This window comes from Hemitrygon akajei, chromosome 14 (assembly GCF_048418815.1).
Source record: "Hemitrygon akajei chromosome 14, sHemAka1.3, whole genome shotgun sequence".
Taxonomy (NCBI): Eukaryota; Metazoa; Chordata; class Chondrichthyes; order Myliobatiformes; family Dasyatidae; genus Hemitrygon; species Hemitrygon akajei.
In genome coordinates this window covers 50,905,231-50,921,888 of record NC_133137.1, presented here as the reverse complement: position 1 = coordinate 50,921,888, position 16,658 = coordinate 50,905,231, and the positions used below count along the sequence as shown (strand labels likewise).

At 42.6% G+C, this 16,658-nt stretch overlaps 1 protein-coding gene across 3 annotated transcripts in view; it reads right to left on the bottom strand.

The window, feature by feature from the left end:
* ints13 (integrator complex subunit 13) overlaps positions 1–16,658 on the bottom strand; it is an 89,634-nt gene that overhangs the window by 40,919 nt on the left and 32,057 nt on the right. For 2 of the 3 annotated variants that reach the window (XM_073066044.1, XM_073066047.1), the window contains 4 exons: positions 11,300–11,326; positions 10,564–10,587; positions 9,032–9,121; positions 1,622–1,711 (listed from right to left, as the gene is read on the bottom strand). In XM_073066044.1, the coding sequence (XP_072922145.1) occupies positions 1,622–1,711; positions 9,032–9,121; positions 10,564–10,587; positions 11,300–11,326 (231 nt within the window). The remainder of the gene's footprint in view (positions 1–1,621; positions 1,712–9,031; positions 9,122–10,563; positions 10,588–11,299; positions 11,327–16,658) is intronic. The other variant, XM_073066046.1, reaches the window with a different exon arrangement.

The following is a 16,658-nucleotide window of genomic DNA, read 5'->3' as shown; positions in this document are numbered from 1 at the left end:
TTTTTCTCTTTTTTTCTCTCTCTGCCCCTCTCACTATCACTCCTTGCCTGCTCTCCATCTCCCTCTGGTGATTCCCTCCCCCTTTCTTTCTCCTGAGGCCTCCCGTCCCATGATCCTTTCCCTTCTCCAGCTCTGTATCACTTTCGCCAATCACCTTTCCAGCTCTTAGCTTCATCCCACCCCCTCCGGTCTTCTCCTATCATTTCGCATTTCCCCCTCCCCCCACTACTTTCAAATCTCTTACTATCTTTCCTTTCAGTTAGTCCTGACGAAGGGTCTCGGCCCGAAACATCGACAGCGTTTCTCCTTATAGATGCTGCCTAGCCTGCTGTGTTCCACCAGCATTTTGTGTGTGTTGTAGTGTATATGGATTTCAGCAAGGTAATTGATAAGGTACCCCATGCAATGCTTATTGAGAAAGTAAGGAGGCATGTCATCCAAGGGGACATTGCTTTATGGATCCAGAACTGGCTTGCCCACAGAAGGCAAAGAGTGGTTGTAGACCAGTCATATTCTGCATGGAGATCGGTGACCAGTCGTGTGCTTCAGGGATCTGTTCTGGAACACTTACTCTTCGTGATTTTTATAAATGATCTGGATGAGGAAGTGAAGGGATGGGTTAGTAAGTTTACTGATGACACAAAGGCTGGAGGTGTTGCGGATAGTGTGGAGGGCCGTCAGAGGTTACAGCGGGACATTGATAGGATGTAAAACTGGGCTGAGAAGTGGCAGATGGAGTTCAACCCAGATAAGTGTGAGGTGGTTCATTTTGGTAGGTTTAATATGAAGGCAGAATATAGTATCAATGGTAAGACTCTTGGCAGTGTGAAGGATCAGAGGGATCTTGGGGTCTGAGTCCATAGGACACTCAAAGCAGCTGCACAGGTTGACTCTGTGGTTAAGAAGGTGTACCGTGTATTGGCCTCCATCACCGTGGAATTGAATTTAGGAGCCGAGAAGTAATGTTGCAGCTATATAGGACCCTAGACAGACCCCACTTGGAGTACTGTGCTCAGTTCTGGTTGCCTCACTACAGGAGGGATGTGGAAGCCATGGAAAGGGTGTAGAGGAGATTTGCAAGGATGTTGCCTGGATTGGGGAGCATGCCTTATGAGAATAGGTTGAGTGAACTCGGCCTTTTCTCCTTGGAGTGATGGAGGATGAGAGGTGACCTGATAAAGGTGTACAAGATGATGAGAGGCATTGCACGTGTGGATAGTCAGAGGCTTTTTCCCAGGGCTGAAATTCTCCTCATTCTCCTACATCCAGGGATTAAAGTCCTAACCATTCAACCTTTCCCTAGAACCCTGGTCGTAAAGACCGAGGAGCATCCGTGTAAAATTTACCCTGCACTCCTTCAATCTTATTGATATTTCCCCCCCCCCCCCCCCCCGGTCGGTGACCAGAACTGCACACAAGACTCCAAATTAGGGCTTATACAACTTCAACATAACATCCCCTCTGCTGTACTCTCTACTTTGATTAAAGAGAGCCAAAAGCTCTCATTATGACATATACAGAAATATATTAAACCTATAAACAAACAATAAAGTAATGCCAAGTGTGTTGAAAGAAATATTACAAAAGGGCTTCAACTACTTAATATGGTAAAATTACCCACCATTTAGTAAAAAGTTTGTCAGGCATGAAGAGGGTCTACTGTTTACATCCACGGGTGATATTCTGTAAGCTCCTGTGCAATAGTGCAATTCTGAAAGAAATACACATTACATTTCTTAAAACAAAAATTGTTCCGAGCAATCTCTGAGAGCAAATCATTGCTGCATGTACATAACAGCTAAAAATAGGAAACAGTAACTACAGATCAAGTGACATAAGTTAACTTCAGAAACTGCAGAACCTTGAAACTTGAAATAAAAACAACTTGGAAACTCATGTAAGGCAGTGTCTGTGGAAAAGGAAGAGAACTGATGGTTTAAAGAACATGTGAAGAGTATGCGATTGGAAGTCACTGTAGGTCACTATCAAGCAGATGCTTCACAAGTGGTACTACCACACATCAGAGGATGTGCTGAAAAGTAGGTGACATCCGTAAGGATTCATTAAAAATGCAAATTTGCTCAAGGATTCATGAGAATTGAACCAATAAACAGAGGGAAATTGAATTAGACTGAAATAGAATTGTGAGTGTAGCTGAAACTGGTTTATGAAGATTGGTATGACAAGGCACCCTTGGATCTTCCAAAATCCTCTAGATTTTGGCACAAATTCCTAGTGACTTAGGGAAAGAAAGGCAGGAAATTACAAGCCAATATCTAACATCTGCCAATGGGAAATTGTTGAACACTATTAGGCAGTAGTATCAGGACTGTTGAAAAATTGGAATTCAATCAAGCAGAATCAACATTTTTAACAGGAACACGTGTTTTGCATTTACTAGAATTCTCCAAGAATATCATAAGTAGGTGAGGAAAAACAGGAATCAGTAGATGCAGTGTCTGGATTTCTAAAAGGCATTGGATAAAGGGTTTCATAGAATGTTAATACACAAGCTAAGAGGTCAAGGCATTGGTAGCAATATACCTCCTGAACCTAATAAAGTGGCCAATGAATGTATGTTTGTGTCTTCTCTTACTGTAGCTTAGCTACTTCCAAGGTCCAATGTGTAGGGCATTCAAAGATGCTCTTCTGTATACCACTGTTGTAACGCTTGGTTATTTAAGCTGCTATCACCTTGTAGATGGGTCATATTCTGCATGGAGCTCAGTCACCAGTGGGGTGCCTCAGGGATCGGTTCTGGGACCCTTACTCTTCGTGATTTTTATAAATGACCTGGATGAGGAAGTGGAGGGATGGGTTAGTAAGTTTGCTGATGACACAAAGGTTGGAGGGTTATGGATAGTGTGGAGGGCTGACAGAGGTTACAGCGGGACATTGATAGGATGCAAACCTGGGCTGAGAAGTGGCAGATGGAGTTCAACCCAGAAAAGTGAGGTGGTTCATTTTGGTAGGCCAAATATGATGGCAGAATATAGTATAAATGGTAAGACTCTTGGCAGTGTGGAGGATCAGAGGGATCTTGGGGTCCGAGTCCATCAGACGCTTCAAGCAGCTGCGCAGGTTGACTTTGTAGTTAAGAAGGCATACAGTGTATTGACCTTCATCAATCGTGGAATTGAATTTAGCAACTGAGAGGCAATGTTGCAGATATATAGGACCCTGGTCAGACCCCACTTGGAGTACTGTGCTCAGTTCTGGACGCCTCACTACATGAAGGATGTGGAAGCTATAGAAAGGGTGCAGAGGAGATTTACAAGGATGTTGCCTGGGTTGGGGAGCATGCCTTATGAGAATAGGTTGAGTGAACTCGGCCTTTTCTCCTTGGAGCAATGGAGAATGACAGGTGACCTAATAGAGGTGTACAAAGTGATGACAATGGTGGCAGTGGTGGTGGAGGCGGATACGATAGGGTCTTTTAAGAGACTTTCAGATAGGTACATGGAGCTTAGTAAAATAGAGGGCTACAGGTAAGCCTAGTAATTTCTAAGGTAGGGACATGTTCAGCACAACTTTGTAGGCCGAAGGGCCTGTACTGTGCTGTAGGTTTTCTATGTTTCCTCTGACTTCTCTCATTAAGAAGGCTGTTTTGTCCACAGAACTGCTACTCACTGGATTTTTTTTTTTGTTTTTGCACCATTCTCTGTGAACTCTAAGAGACTCATGTGCGTGAAAACTCCAAGAAATCGGCAGATTCGGAGATATTCAAATCCCCCCATCTGGCACCAACAATCATTCCACGGTCAGTCACACCTCTTTTCCATTCTGATATTTGAAACTCTTGACCATAAAGGCATGCATTTATACATTGAGTTGCTACCACTTGATTGGTTGATTAGATATTTTCATTAACGAGGTGTACGTGTATCTAATAAAGTGACCAAGTGTATTACCATGGATAGAGGATTGATTAACTGACAGAAATATACTTGGATATGCAAGCTATGAAGAGGATTGAAATTACCTGATAACCAATACAGACATGTTAAACAAGTGGTATGTGAACAAGAGGCAAACTTTGGAAGTTGGAAAAGAATATAGGGAAAGGTAAGATTATCAACTTCAATCAGAAAAATGGAGAAGTATTGAAATGGAGAGAGACTTAAATGTTAATGTGCTCATGGATTTGAGTGTTCTCCTGCACAAACAGAAAATTGCCATACAGATACAGGAAGCAGTTAGTACAGCTGATGGAATATTTGCCTTTATTGCACAGAAGCAAGTTAGTGTTGCTATATTTGTACAGAGTTTTGGGTGATCATATTTGATCTCCTTATTCAAGGACAATATAGCTGAATTACACTCTTGGAAAACTACCTTCCCAATGCTCAACAAAGTCAGAGGTTACTTCCCCTCAAGGAAGAACCCAGAACTAGGAAGCAGCTTCAGAGTAAGGAGTTACCCTATCAAGATACAGATAAGGAGGAATTTCTTCTGAAAGAGCTGTGAAAGCTGTTAAGGTTAAGATAATTGAATTAAAACTGAAAATAAGCAGATATTTGAACAGAGAAGTCAAAGGATGTGGGGAAATTAGGCATAAAAGTATACCCGAGTTCAAAACTTGATCAGCCATGATCTTCTTGAACGGCAGAGTGGACAGGCCTTGCAGCTATTCTTGTTCCTATTTCTAATGTTCTTATATGACAAACTGATAAGAAAACTGTTTAGAGAGATACACTATCAGATTTAAAAGAATTACAACTATAGTAACAAAACTATTCTCTGTACTGGATTCAGTTACTGAGAATCAGACATTTGCTGCTGACCTCTAAGCCTTTTCTTAATACAGCATTAGGTTTTCCAGTATTTTGCTAGGGACCTTACTGCAACCCACAGCACATTGAGGTATGAATCAATAAACTGAGGTGCAGTTTTTAAACTTTTCCTCATTCCATCTCTAAATACCTATTAATAACTCTTCACTAATCTGTTTCAAGGTGCTCTTCACCTTGGCATCAAGGTACTGTGATGCTATTAGCTTCCAACTATGGTAGCCAAAAGCACAGAACTGAGAACTCATTGCAGCCACACATATCACTAATTGTTCTTCCTGCCCAAACTACTGTCTCTTCTCCCAATGAATGCATTGCACAAATGAAAATTGAGAAATCTATAGCAAGGCCCCCACAGGCATTATGCTCAGGAGGATATTAACTCAGACTAGTCTCCCCTGAACATCTGCTGAAGCCAGAGGGGATGTATAGAGAGATTTGGGGGAGAAATATTATGTTAGTAAGTTTTATCTTTATTCTGAAAGTTTAACTTGCACTACCAATACCACAGAGACATTAAACTGAAATGATAAACACTCCAAACATTCCACCTTTGCATTTGCTCATTATCTCAGGTAGCAACTTGGATGGCCTGGCCACAATGGGCTGAAAGAACTATTCTGCACTACATACTCCATGATTTTAGCAAAATCACCATGCAGCTGTGTTCCATGCAAACCAGAGACTTGAGATACAGAAGTTAAACAACAAATGTCATGAAATTAGATATTCCCACACATTGTTTCATCTTCTCTCACGTGAGGCAGAAGTCGGTTCGCAATCTGGTTAAAGTATGGGAAGCATAGATTAGCTCTTCCTCGCCTTTACACATCACATAGTGTCACTTTATGCACATACAATCAATCTATGTATACAACAGTTGCTTGTACATGTATTTTTGTAGGGTTGCTTTTATATTTATATTTATTGTGTTTTTTTAAAGTGTTCTTTATGCTTATCGTGATCTTTTATGCATTCACCAGATCTGCAGCAACAATCATTTAATTCTCCTTTACATCTATGTACTGAAGAATGACAATAAATGGCCTGGAATCTTAAAAAAAAAGACAAAGTAAATGCTTTGAAATATTTTTCTGATAAAATGTTAGATTGTAGCGATGTGCTACACACAGCGCTGAAATAACGACACGCAGTCGGTAAGTTGTTTCGAGACTAGTTTATTCAGACTTCGTGGCGTTGGCATTTAATCCCTAGCGCCCGCCCTCTCCGGGCAGAAATGATGTCAGAGGTGCATTACCAAAGTCTCCCCTTCGTACAAACACAAACTTACAGTTCTGCAGGTCTTTGGGTATATGGGTCGGGGTCCGTCCGTGCTGTGAAGTTGGTACGGGGGCCAGGTTGCCGAGCCTTTCGCGTAGCTTGTCCAGGACTGCTGCGGGTTCTTCCTCTTGCCCCCTTGGGGCTGGTATGAACTCTCCCAGGATGGCCAGGGGCGCACCGTACACCAACTCGGCCGACGAGGCGTGCAGATCCTCTTTGGGCGCTGTGCGAATTCCAAGCAGGACCCAGGGAAGCTCGTCCACCCAGTTAGGTCCTCTCAGGCGGGCCATGAGAGCCGACTTCAAGTGACGGTGGAAGCGTTCCACCAGTCCGTTCGACTGTGGGTGGTAGGCAGTAGTGTGGTACAGCTGCGTTCCCAACAGGCTGGCCACAGCCAACCACAGGCTGGAGGTGAACTGGGTGCCTCTGTCAGAGGTAATGTGGGCCGGTACCCCGATGCGTGCTACCCAGGTTGCTATCAGTGCTCAGGCGCAGGAATCGGCAGATGTGTCGGTGAGCGGGACCGCCTCTGGCCACCTCGTGAACCGGTCTACCATAGTTAGGAGGTACTGCGCTCCTCGGGACACTGTTAGTTCTGGGGTGCACCAGCATCGCAGCATCTGCCAAGGCTTCCTTGGCTTTAACGAAAGCGGCCGTGGCCTCCTCGTCCCAAGTAATGTCCTTGCCTTTACCCGACATCAGGGTGTACAAAGGGCGAATGATACGAGCTGCTGACGAGAGGAAACGGTGGTAGAAGTTCACCATACCAACGAACTCTTGCAGGCCTTGACTGTGTTGGGCCGGGCAAAGTGGCGGATCGTGTCTACCTTGGCAGGCAGAGGTGTTGCCCTGTCTTTGGTAATCCTGTGGCCCAGGAAGTCGATGGTATCGAGACCAAACTGGCATTTGGCCGGGTTGATCGTAAGGCCGAAATCACTCAGGCGGGAGTAGAGCTGGCGGAGGTGGGACAGATGCTCCTGGCGACTACTGCTGGCTATAAGGATGTCATCCAAATAGATGAACGCAAAGTCCAGGTCGCGTCCCACCGCATCCATTAGCCGCTGGAACGTCTGCGCGGCATTCTTCAGGCCGAACGGCATTCGGAGGAACTCGAACAGGCCGAATGGGGTGATGAGTGCTGTTTTGGGGATGTCTTCAGGGTGCACCGGGATTTGATGGTATCCCCGGACGAGGTCTACTTTGGAAAAGATTCTTGCCCCGAGCAGGTTTGCTGCAAAGTCCTGTATGTGCGGCACGGGGTAGCGGTCTGGAGTGGTAGCCTTGTTCAGTCTGCGGTAGTCGCCGCATGGTCTCCAACCCCCGGCTGCTTTGGGCACCATGTGCGGGGGGAGGCCCATGGGCTGTCGGACCTCCGTACGATCCCCAATTCCTCCATCCTCTTGAACTCCTCCTTTGCCAGGCGGAGCTTTTCCGGGGGGAGCCTTCGTGCGTGGGCGTGGAGGGATGGACCCTGGGTTGGAATGTGGTGCTGTACCCCGTGTCTGGGCATGGCTGCCGTGAACTGCGGTGCCAGAATCAATGGAAAGTCTGCCAGGATTCTGGTGAATTTGTTGTCCGACAGCGTGATGGAGTCCAGGTGTGGGGCTGGCAACTTGGCTTCACCCAGGGAGAACGTCTGGAAAGTCTCGGCATGTACCAGTCTTTTCCCTTGCAAGTCGACCAGCAGGCTGTGAGCTCGCAAGAAGTCCGCCCCCAGGAGTGGTTGGGCCACCGCGGCCAGTGTGAAGTCCCACGTGAACCAGCTGGCGCCGAACTGCAGCTGCACTGTGCGGGTGCCGTAGGTCCGTATCGTGCTGCCGTTTGCGGCCCTCAGGGTGGGTCCTGGCTTCCTGTTGCGAGTGTCGTACCCCGTCGGGGGCAAGACGCTGATCTCCGCTCCGGTGTCGACCAAGAAGCGGCGTCCCGACTTTTTGTCCCAGACATACAAGAGGCTGTCCTGGTGGCCAGCCGCCATAGTCAAGGCAGCTGGCCCTGGCCTTTGCAGGGCGGGCGACAACGGCGGGCTTTTGTGCCCCACCGCTGGTGGTAGAAACACCACTGTTCACTGGCCTCCTCACTCCTGCCTCTGGGTTGTGTGCGCCCCCCTGCCAGGCCCAGTCTGGTCTGCTGTTGGGCGCGTGGCCTGGTAATCTGACCGACGGACACTACGCTCTCCCTCTTGGCTTTCCACAGCACATCTGCCCAGGCCGCCACCTTCCGGGGGGGTCACTGAAATCTGCGTTGGCCAGCAGCAGATGTATGTCCTCGGGCAGTTGCTCTAGGAACGCTTGTTCGAACATGAGGCAGGGCTTGTGTCCGTCAGCCAGGGACAGCATCTCGTTCATCAATGCTGACGGCAGTCTGTCTCCCAAACTGTCCAGGTGAAGCAGGCGGGCACCTCGCTCACGCCATGAGAGGCCAAAGATCCCAATGAGCAGCGCTTTGAATGCTTCATATTTGCCTTCTTCCGGGGGTACTGTATGAAATCCGCAACCTGGGCGGCCGTCTCCTGGTCAAGGGCGCTCACCACGTGGTAGTAACACGTGGAATCATAAGATATCTGCTGAATCTGGAACTGGGCTTCTGCTTGGCTAAACCACATGCATGGTCGCAGAGTCCAGAAAGTCGGCAGTTTTAGCGAAACTGCGTGAACAGATGAAGAGTCGGTCATCTTTGGTCCAAATCCCATTTGGACCGTCGGGGTCACCAATGTAACGATGTGCTACACACAGCACTGAAATAACGACACGCAGTCGGTAAGTCGTTTGGAGACTAGTTTATTCAAACTTCGCGGCGCTGGCATTTAATCCCTAGCGCCCGCCCTCTCCGGGCGGAAATGACATCAGAGGTGCATTACCAAAGTCTCCCCCTGCGCGCTATTTGTGAGCCGGTTTGCCTGCGCAGAAAGTGGGTCGCCACAAGATAATACTTTTTCCAGCTAGTATAAATTTCATACCTACCAATGTTATTGGTTCGTGGAGTGCACCACTTTAACGTCACAGTTTCTTTGACGCTGCCATCTCTATTGCTATTAGACAGATGTGGATCAACTGCAATATAAAACCAAATAGAAAAAAAATTGTATGAACAAGGAAATGTCAAAAGATTTAGAGCAAATTAAAACTCCATCTTAATGCTCCAGAAGAGATGAAGTATCAAAAAGTAGGAAAAAGCAGATCCTAAAAACTTGAAGTTCATTATTTGCACAGATTATTTTCATTAAAATTCAATACAAACCAAATTAAATATTTTAATACAGTCGAACCAGATTTCAGGCATGGCTTGGTGTATTATAACAATAGCTTCAATCCAGAGAATGGTAAATATATTCCACAGACTTGGATTTGAGTCCAATCAACACTCCTATGCTTAAGGACCAGGAGGAATGGTTGAAGGGAACATACCTAGATTTTCATCCCATATTAATACTTGGCACTCCATCTAAAGAGCCTGAGAAGAGTTGATCAAACCTAGCCACAACTTCGGGAGTGAGAGAAGTACTAACAATTCCTTTCTATCATTAGCAAGCAAATAGTAAGCAACAGTCTTTTGCATTTCTAACACAATTTAGCCCAAGTATTAGCTGAGCATCCAACTACAAACCTTTATAGAATACAACAGTCTAAAACATGGGTAATTTATCTTCATTTAAACTTGTGCAATTTATGCTTGTCATGTTTGTAACATACTGTGCTCTGTTACAAATGGCTAGTTATGCCCATAGCAATAAACTTGAATTCATCCTGTAGACAACCAAAATTAAATGACCATTCCAGTGGTGGCAGATTCATTTAACAGTCAAGCATCGTCATGTAGATGTTTCTTTTCTGAAAGGGTTACCTATTTAAACCCATTCTGCTACCCTTTCCACAAACTCTTTTCATTTTCTTTTTTTCCCTACCCCACTTACACTACACAATGTGATGAATGTGGTACTAGAAATGCAACTCAACATCTTAACAACCTGCTGCATAAAGAAACCATTTCTACTCTCCGTTTCTTTTAATGTCTTCTAGTTAATACTGAACTAACCAAATTAAATAGATTTATTCCTGATTTAATTTATTAATATTCCTTCCAGTTATTTACTCCTGATTTTGTTTATTTCAATATCATCTTGTTTTGCAGACATCTATTAAATTCCTTCTTGGGCCTTAAAGCCAATTGTTTAAAAGATCATCATCTCTTGATGAGGAGGCCCTCATTCTTGATATCGTCACTCAAAATTCTGCTGCACTTCCTCCATGCCTTTGTTATCTCTTGTAAAACAAGGTAACCAAGAAAAATTAAAACAATAACGATTATTTAAGGCTTATTTTAACATAGATTTTGATTCACGTGCAATTTCATTGATGCACCAGCACTGATAAATAGCATTCATATAAATCTGATGTCAAACTAGACTTCAATATCCTCTTTGGAAGAAATTCTAATCCTGTTAAATAAAAATCTAAGTGTGTTAAATGAAACACTATGTTACACTACCAGTTACCTTTCTTTCCTTTGATGTGGTCACCTATAAATGTAAGAAGTGATATTAAGATTTTTTCTAACATGAAGAGGAATTCAAGCAACAGAAATCCAAACTTATGCTCCAATTGTTTCAGTCAGACACTGGAACACCAAATTCAACTTAAACATGTGATAATAATATTTTCACACGAACAAAGAATTTCTGTTATTCATGTGCCAAGTTATGAAAGGAGTTTGTCATGTCAAAGTCAGATATTTCAATTTTATAAGATGACAATCCCTGAAATAACTTTCCACAATATCAGTCAAATATTTTGCCTAACTGGTTTTTAAAATTTAACTATACAAGTGCATATTCAATTAAATTTGAATATAAGTTATATTTTTTAAATGGATAAACTTACTAGGTACCATTTCTTAACACATGAACACTGTTCAACACCATGCCCCAACTTAAGAGAAATTAAAACAAAAGTACTTCACACCAAATTCAATAGAAGCCGGTAAAATAAAAAAATCAGGTAACCTGCTTTGGCTCTGGGAATAATGAAAAAAAATTGATCTCTATGACAACCCCCTTCTCTTTTCACACCATGTCACAGAATCTTTTTCTCAGTTTTAACATTTTCTAGCAGCCCTATCCAGCTTGTCTAGATGAGAGTGCTGCCATAAAAGGTGGGTATCCAATGCTTATGCAACCAGAATTTAAAATCATACAGTAAGTCATAATTCAAAGATAATAAAATTTGACGTACACGATATTGGTGTCATGTTCTTCCCTTCTGCAAATAAAAACAAAATATTAGTATTAATAGAAATATAAACTTAAGCACTTTAAGTTGTTAATGACAGGACTGGTTACTGGTCCTTTTCCTTTCAAAAAAAATTATGATTTTCAGAATCCACTGTACAAATTCCATTGAACTTATTTCTGTATAAAATCTTCTAATTACATAACCATAGGACGTAAAAGGTGCTAATTTTCATAATGCAAGGCCCAGCTTTCATCAAAAGATCAATGCTAATTTTTCAGCACTCAGGCAAGCCAGACTTAATACCAGGGGATTGCAAGATGAGCATCACTCCGGCTTTCTACAATTGAAAAAGGAATAGGCATGCGCAAGAAGGATGATATACATGTCCCATCAACCCAGCAAAAAAATACTGGCAGCATTAAAGACAAATTGTTATGAAACCATTACAGGGATCAAAGCAATTTTACACTCCAATGATCAACTACTACTGACTGTTTTACCACAAAGATTTCTCTCTATCAAACAAGGTGAGAGTTTTGATGTTCTTTGTAGATAGCATACATAGATCTCAAAGCTGTGTTTTGGCTCTGTTGTCCATGACATTCTTTGGCTGCTCTTTCTTTACCTTAATTTTGCTACCACAAAATATCTGATATAAATCGGTTCTTGAGTCACTGCCTGTATTCATCAGACGACTAGCCAGTGACCTCAAAGACCCTTATCTTAGATTTAATTAGCAGAACGGTGTGCTCAGTACAGTTTTCAGATGCTGAATGTTGGGTTCTTCTAGTTTCTGGTCAGGGGCATGTGACCTCTGATCAGAAAAAGATGTGGAAAGAATATCCCACATAAAGAAATGCAAAAGGAAATCAGATCATTCGTCGAGGAATCAATCAGTCAGGGAACTACAAAATAATCATCTGGACATCACTCAAGGATCTCCAATATCCTCCTGCGAACCAACAAACATAGTTAATAATGGCTCTAAGCTTTTGGCTCACATAAGATTCCACATCTGTACTCCCGTTTAGCATCAAGCACCATTTGCCAATCTTGCTTTGTCCCAACAAGAACACAACAGGAGTGGAATCAGACTAACAGGCCTTTCAAGCCTGTTCGGCCATTCAATATGATTGTAACAGATCTACACTAACCCCAACTTCTCTTCTATAACAGCTCTCCATAACTCTGGGTTCCTCAATCTTTCAAATATTTCCACCTTAGATATACAATGTCTATAAAAAGTATTACTCCCTTGGAATGCTTCATGTTTTATTGTTTTACAACATTGAATTACAGTGGATTTCATTTGGCTTTTTTGACACGGATCAACATAAAAAGCCTCTTTTGTGTTAAAGTGAAAATAGATCTCTACAAAATGATCTAAATTAACTGAAATATAAAACACAAAAATTGATTGCATAAGTATTCCACCCTCTTCCCCTCCCCCCCCCCAATATGACACACTAAGTCATCACTGGTGCTGCCAATTGGTTTTAGAAGTCACATAATTAGTTAAATTGAGATCTTTTCTTAGAGACCTGTGTGCAGTCAAGGTGATTCAATAGATTGTAGTTTTAAAAAAAAAGAGTATCTGGAAGGTCCAACTGCTGGTGAGTCAATGTCCTAGCAAAACTACACCATGAAGACAAAAGAACTTTCCAAGCATCTCTGTGAAAAGATTATTGAAAAGCACAAGTCAGGAGATGGATACAAGAACATTTCCAAGTCACTAAATATCCCTTGGAGTACAGTTAAGTCAATCATCAAGAAATGGAAAGAATATGGCACAGTTGTAAATCTGCCTAGAGCAGGCCATCCCCAAAAAATGAGTGACCGTGCAAGAAGGGGACTAGTGAGGGAGGCCACTGAGAGACCTATTACAACTCTGGAGAAGTTACAAGCTTCAGTGGCTGAGAAGGGAGAGACTGCTCATGCAGGAACTGTTGCCCGGGTGCTTCACCGGTCACAGCTTTATGGGAGAGTGCAAAGAGAAAGCCAATGTTGAAAAAAATAATTCACGTGAAATCTCAGCTAGAGTTTGGCAGAAGGCACATGGGAGACTCTGAAGTAAGCAGGAAGAAGGTTCTATGGTCTGCTGAAACAACAAAGTTGAGTTTTTTGGCTATCAGACTAAATGCTATGTTTGACGTAAGCTGAACACTGTACATTATCAAAGACACACCATCCCTACCATGAAGCATGGTGGCGACTGCATCATGCTGTTGAGGGTAAAATAAATGCAGCAAAATACAGGGAAATCCTGGAGGAAAACCTGATGCAGTCTGCAAGAGAACTGCAACATGGGAGAAGATCTGCTTTCCTAAAAGAAAATGACCCCCAAGCATAAAGCCAAGACTACACAGGAATGACTTAAAAACAACATTAATATCCTGGAGTGGCCAAGTGAGAGTCCAGACCTCAATTCAATTGAGAATTTGTAGCTGGACTTGAAAAGGGCTGTTCACTCACAGTCCCCAAGTAATCGGACAGAGCTTGAGCAGTTTTCTAAAGAATAGGGAAAAACTGTAGCATCCAGATGTGCAAAGCTGATAGAGACCTATCCACACAGACTCAAGGCTGTAATTGCTGCTAAAGGTACATCTACTAAATACTGACTTGAAGGGGTGAATACTTATGTAATCAATTATTTGGTGTTGTATACTCGTAATTAACTTAAATCATTTTGTAAAGATCTGTTTTCACTTTGACACAGAGTGTCTTTTTCTGTTGATCAGTGTCAAAACAGCCAAATTAAATCCACTGTGATTCTATGCTGTAAAGCAATAAAACATGGAAACTTCCAAGGGGGTTGAATACTTTTTATAGGCACTGTATCTAATCATCCAGTCTTCACCACTCTCAGGGTTGAGAACTCCAGAGACTCAATACCCTCTAAGAAAAGAAATTTCATACACCTCAATTTTAAATAGTCATACTTTATTTTGTAGTTATGTTCCCTTGTTTGTGATTCTCCCTCTAGTGAAAATATCAACATCTACCCCACCAAGCTTCATGAGAATATCTTACGCTCAAATGAGAAGACCCTCTATCACTTACAGCCATTATTTATTCCCCATCCAATTACAGCTCAAACTTTACTGTTTGCATCCTTTTCAACAGGGGGAAGGGGAGGGAAAAGTGTGAACAACTGGAACATGTATACACAGATTTCTGAAATGGTTTTGAGAAGGTATCATTCAAAAAGGTATAAAAATAAAATTAAAGCACAAGGGACTAGAGAGTAATATACAGGTGTAATAGTCAGTCTTTCATGAAGGGTGGAGATTGCCTTTAGGGATATATAGAAGGCTAAATGGCTCAATGAGGATGAAATATACAGGAAAGTGTAAAAAGAATACAAGAGTATTTTAGAAATGGTGAGAGACTGAATGCTGATAGTGGCCTTGTACACAAATCACTGAAAGATAAATTGAATGACTGGCTTTAATTGGTGAGATTTATTGATATAAACAGAACGAAAGTCTATTGACTGAGTGCAGAATTCTGATGGTTACACGAAGGATCATTCATGATCATAATGATTGGAAGAGTAGGAGTGAGGGGATAAGGCCCACTACTTCATCTATTTTTCATTAATGTTTTTTTACAACTTACAGTGGCTACCCAGTCACAAATGTGTAATTAAGGCAGGACAAGAAGAAATAATCAGCTGCGATCTTATTATACAGTGGAGGAGACACGAGGGTTCCAAAGGCCAACTCCTGCTTTAAGTACGTTCTTGTATGAAGTGGTGAAAGGAGAAGGATATTTGGAACAAATGGTGGATTCAACAGAGCAACACAGAAGATTTTGGAAGAACTCAGTGGGTCAGGCAGCACCTATGGAGTGAAATGAGATAGTCCACATTTCAGGTTGACCGCCTTCATTCAGGTGAGTCCAGGTGACTGGAACATTGACTGTCAACTTGCCCTCCATTGATGCGGACTGACCAGCTTAGTTGCTGCAGTGTCTTGTGTATTGCTCCAGAATCTAGCACTTGCTGTCTCTTGTGTCTCCAAGAATTCAAATGAATTTGAATCACTTTAAAATCAGTAATACTAGTTAATATATTGTAATAGTATGACCGTTGGCCAAGATCATAGCATCTTTAGTAACAAAGATCAAATTTTTCAATTTTTACACGTTTTATTTTGCACTTGATACTGTATTTACAAATGAGTATGTTTGCACTGTCTTTCATTCCATTTCTCTCGATTTGTTGCACCCAGATAAACGATATTCCTGATACAAACAGAAAAACCTCGATGTATTAATAATTCAGCAAAGTGTACACAATTCTCTAATAAGCAAGAAAGCTGAAGGACATGATTCAAGACTTGTAAGGACTTTTTTGAGCCTGATCTTTTTCTTCTTCCTATCTGAACCTGACCCCATTGTATCAGATGTTTATTATGTATAACATTGATTATATATTCCCCTCAAAAGATGCTGCCTGGCCTACTAATCTCCTCTATCACCTCCCAGCTTCTCACTTCACCCTCACCTGGTTTCCCTATCACCTACCAGGCTGTTTACCTTTCCCTCCTCCCACTTCCTATTTAGGCTTCTACCCTCTTCCCTTTCAGTCCTGAAGAAGGTTCTTGGCCCAAAACATCAACTGCTTTATTTTCCTCCATAGGTGCTGCCTGACCTGCTGAATTCCTCCAACATTTTGAGTGTTATTAGTTCATTCTTGGGAGGTGGTCATTCTAAGTGTTAAATTTATTCACATACCACAGGGCATTATATTTTCCAGCCTTGGAGAAAGTTAGATGGATGGGAACAGTTACAAACTAAGACCATAAGACATACTGTAGGAGCAGAATTAGGCCATTCAGCCCATTCTGCCATTCCATCATGGCTGATTTAATATCTCCCTCAACTCCTTTCTCCTGCCTTCTCCCCATAACTTTTGAAACCCTTACTAATCAAGAACCTATCAACCTCTGTTTTAAATATACGCAATGACTTGACCTCCTAATTAGTAGGTACCAGTTAGTACCTACCAGTCCTAATTAGTTAGTACCAGCCTGGTAGGTGATAGGGAACCAGGTGAGGGGGAAGGTGGGTGAAGTGAGAAGCTGGGAGGTGATAGAGCAGATGAGTAGTCTCCTCTTAGTTGTCTGTGGCAATGAATTCCCCAGGTTCACCACCCTCTAGCTCGAGAAATTCTTCCTCATCTCTGTTCTAAAGGGATGTGTTTATATGCTCCTAGACTCCCACACTAGACTCCACATCCTCTCCATGTCCACTCTATCTGGGCTCTTCAACACTTGGTAGGTTTCAATGAGACCCCCTCTTATTATTCCAAACTCCAGGCCCATAGTCACCAAAAGCTCCTCACAAGCTAACGCTC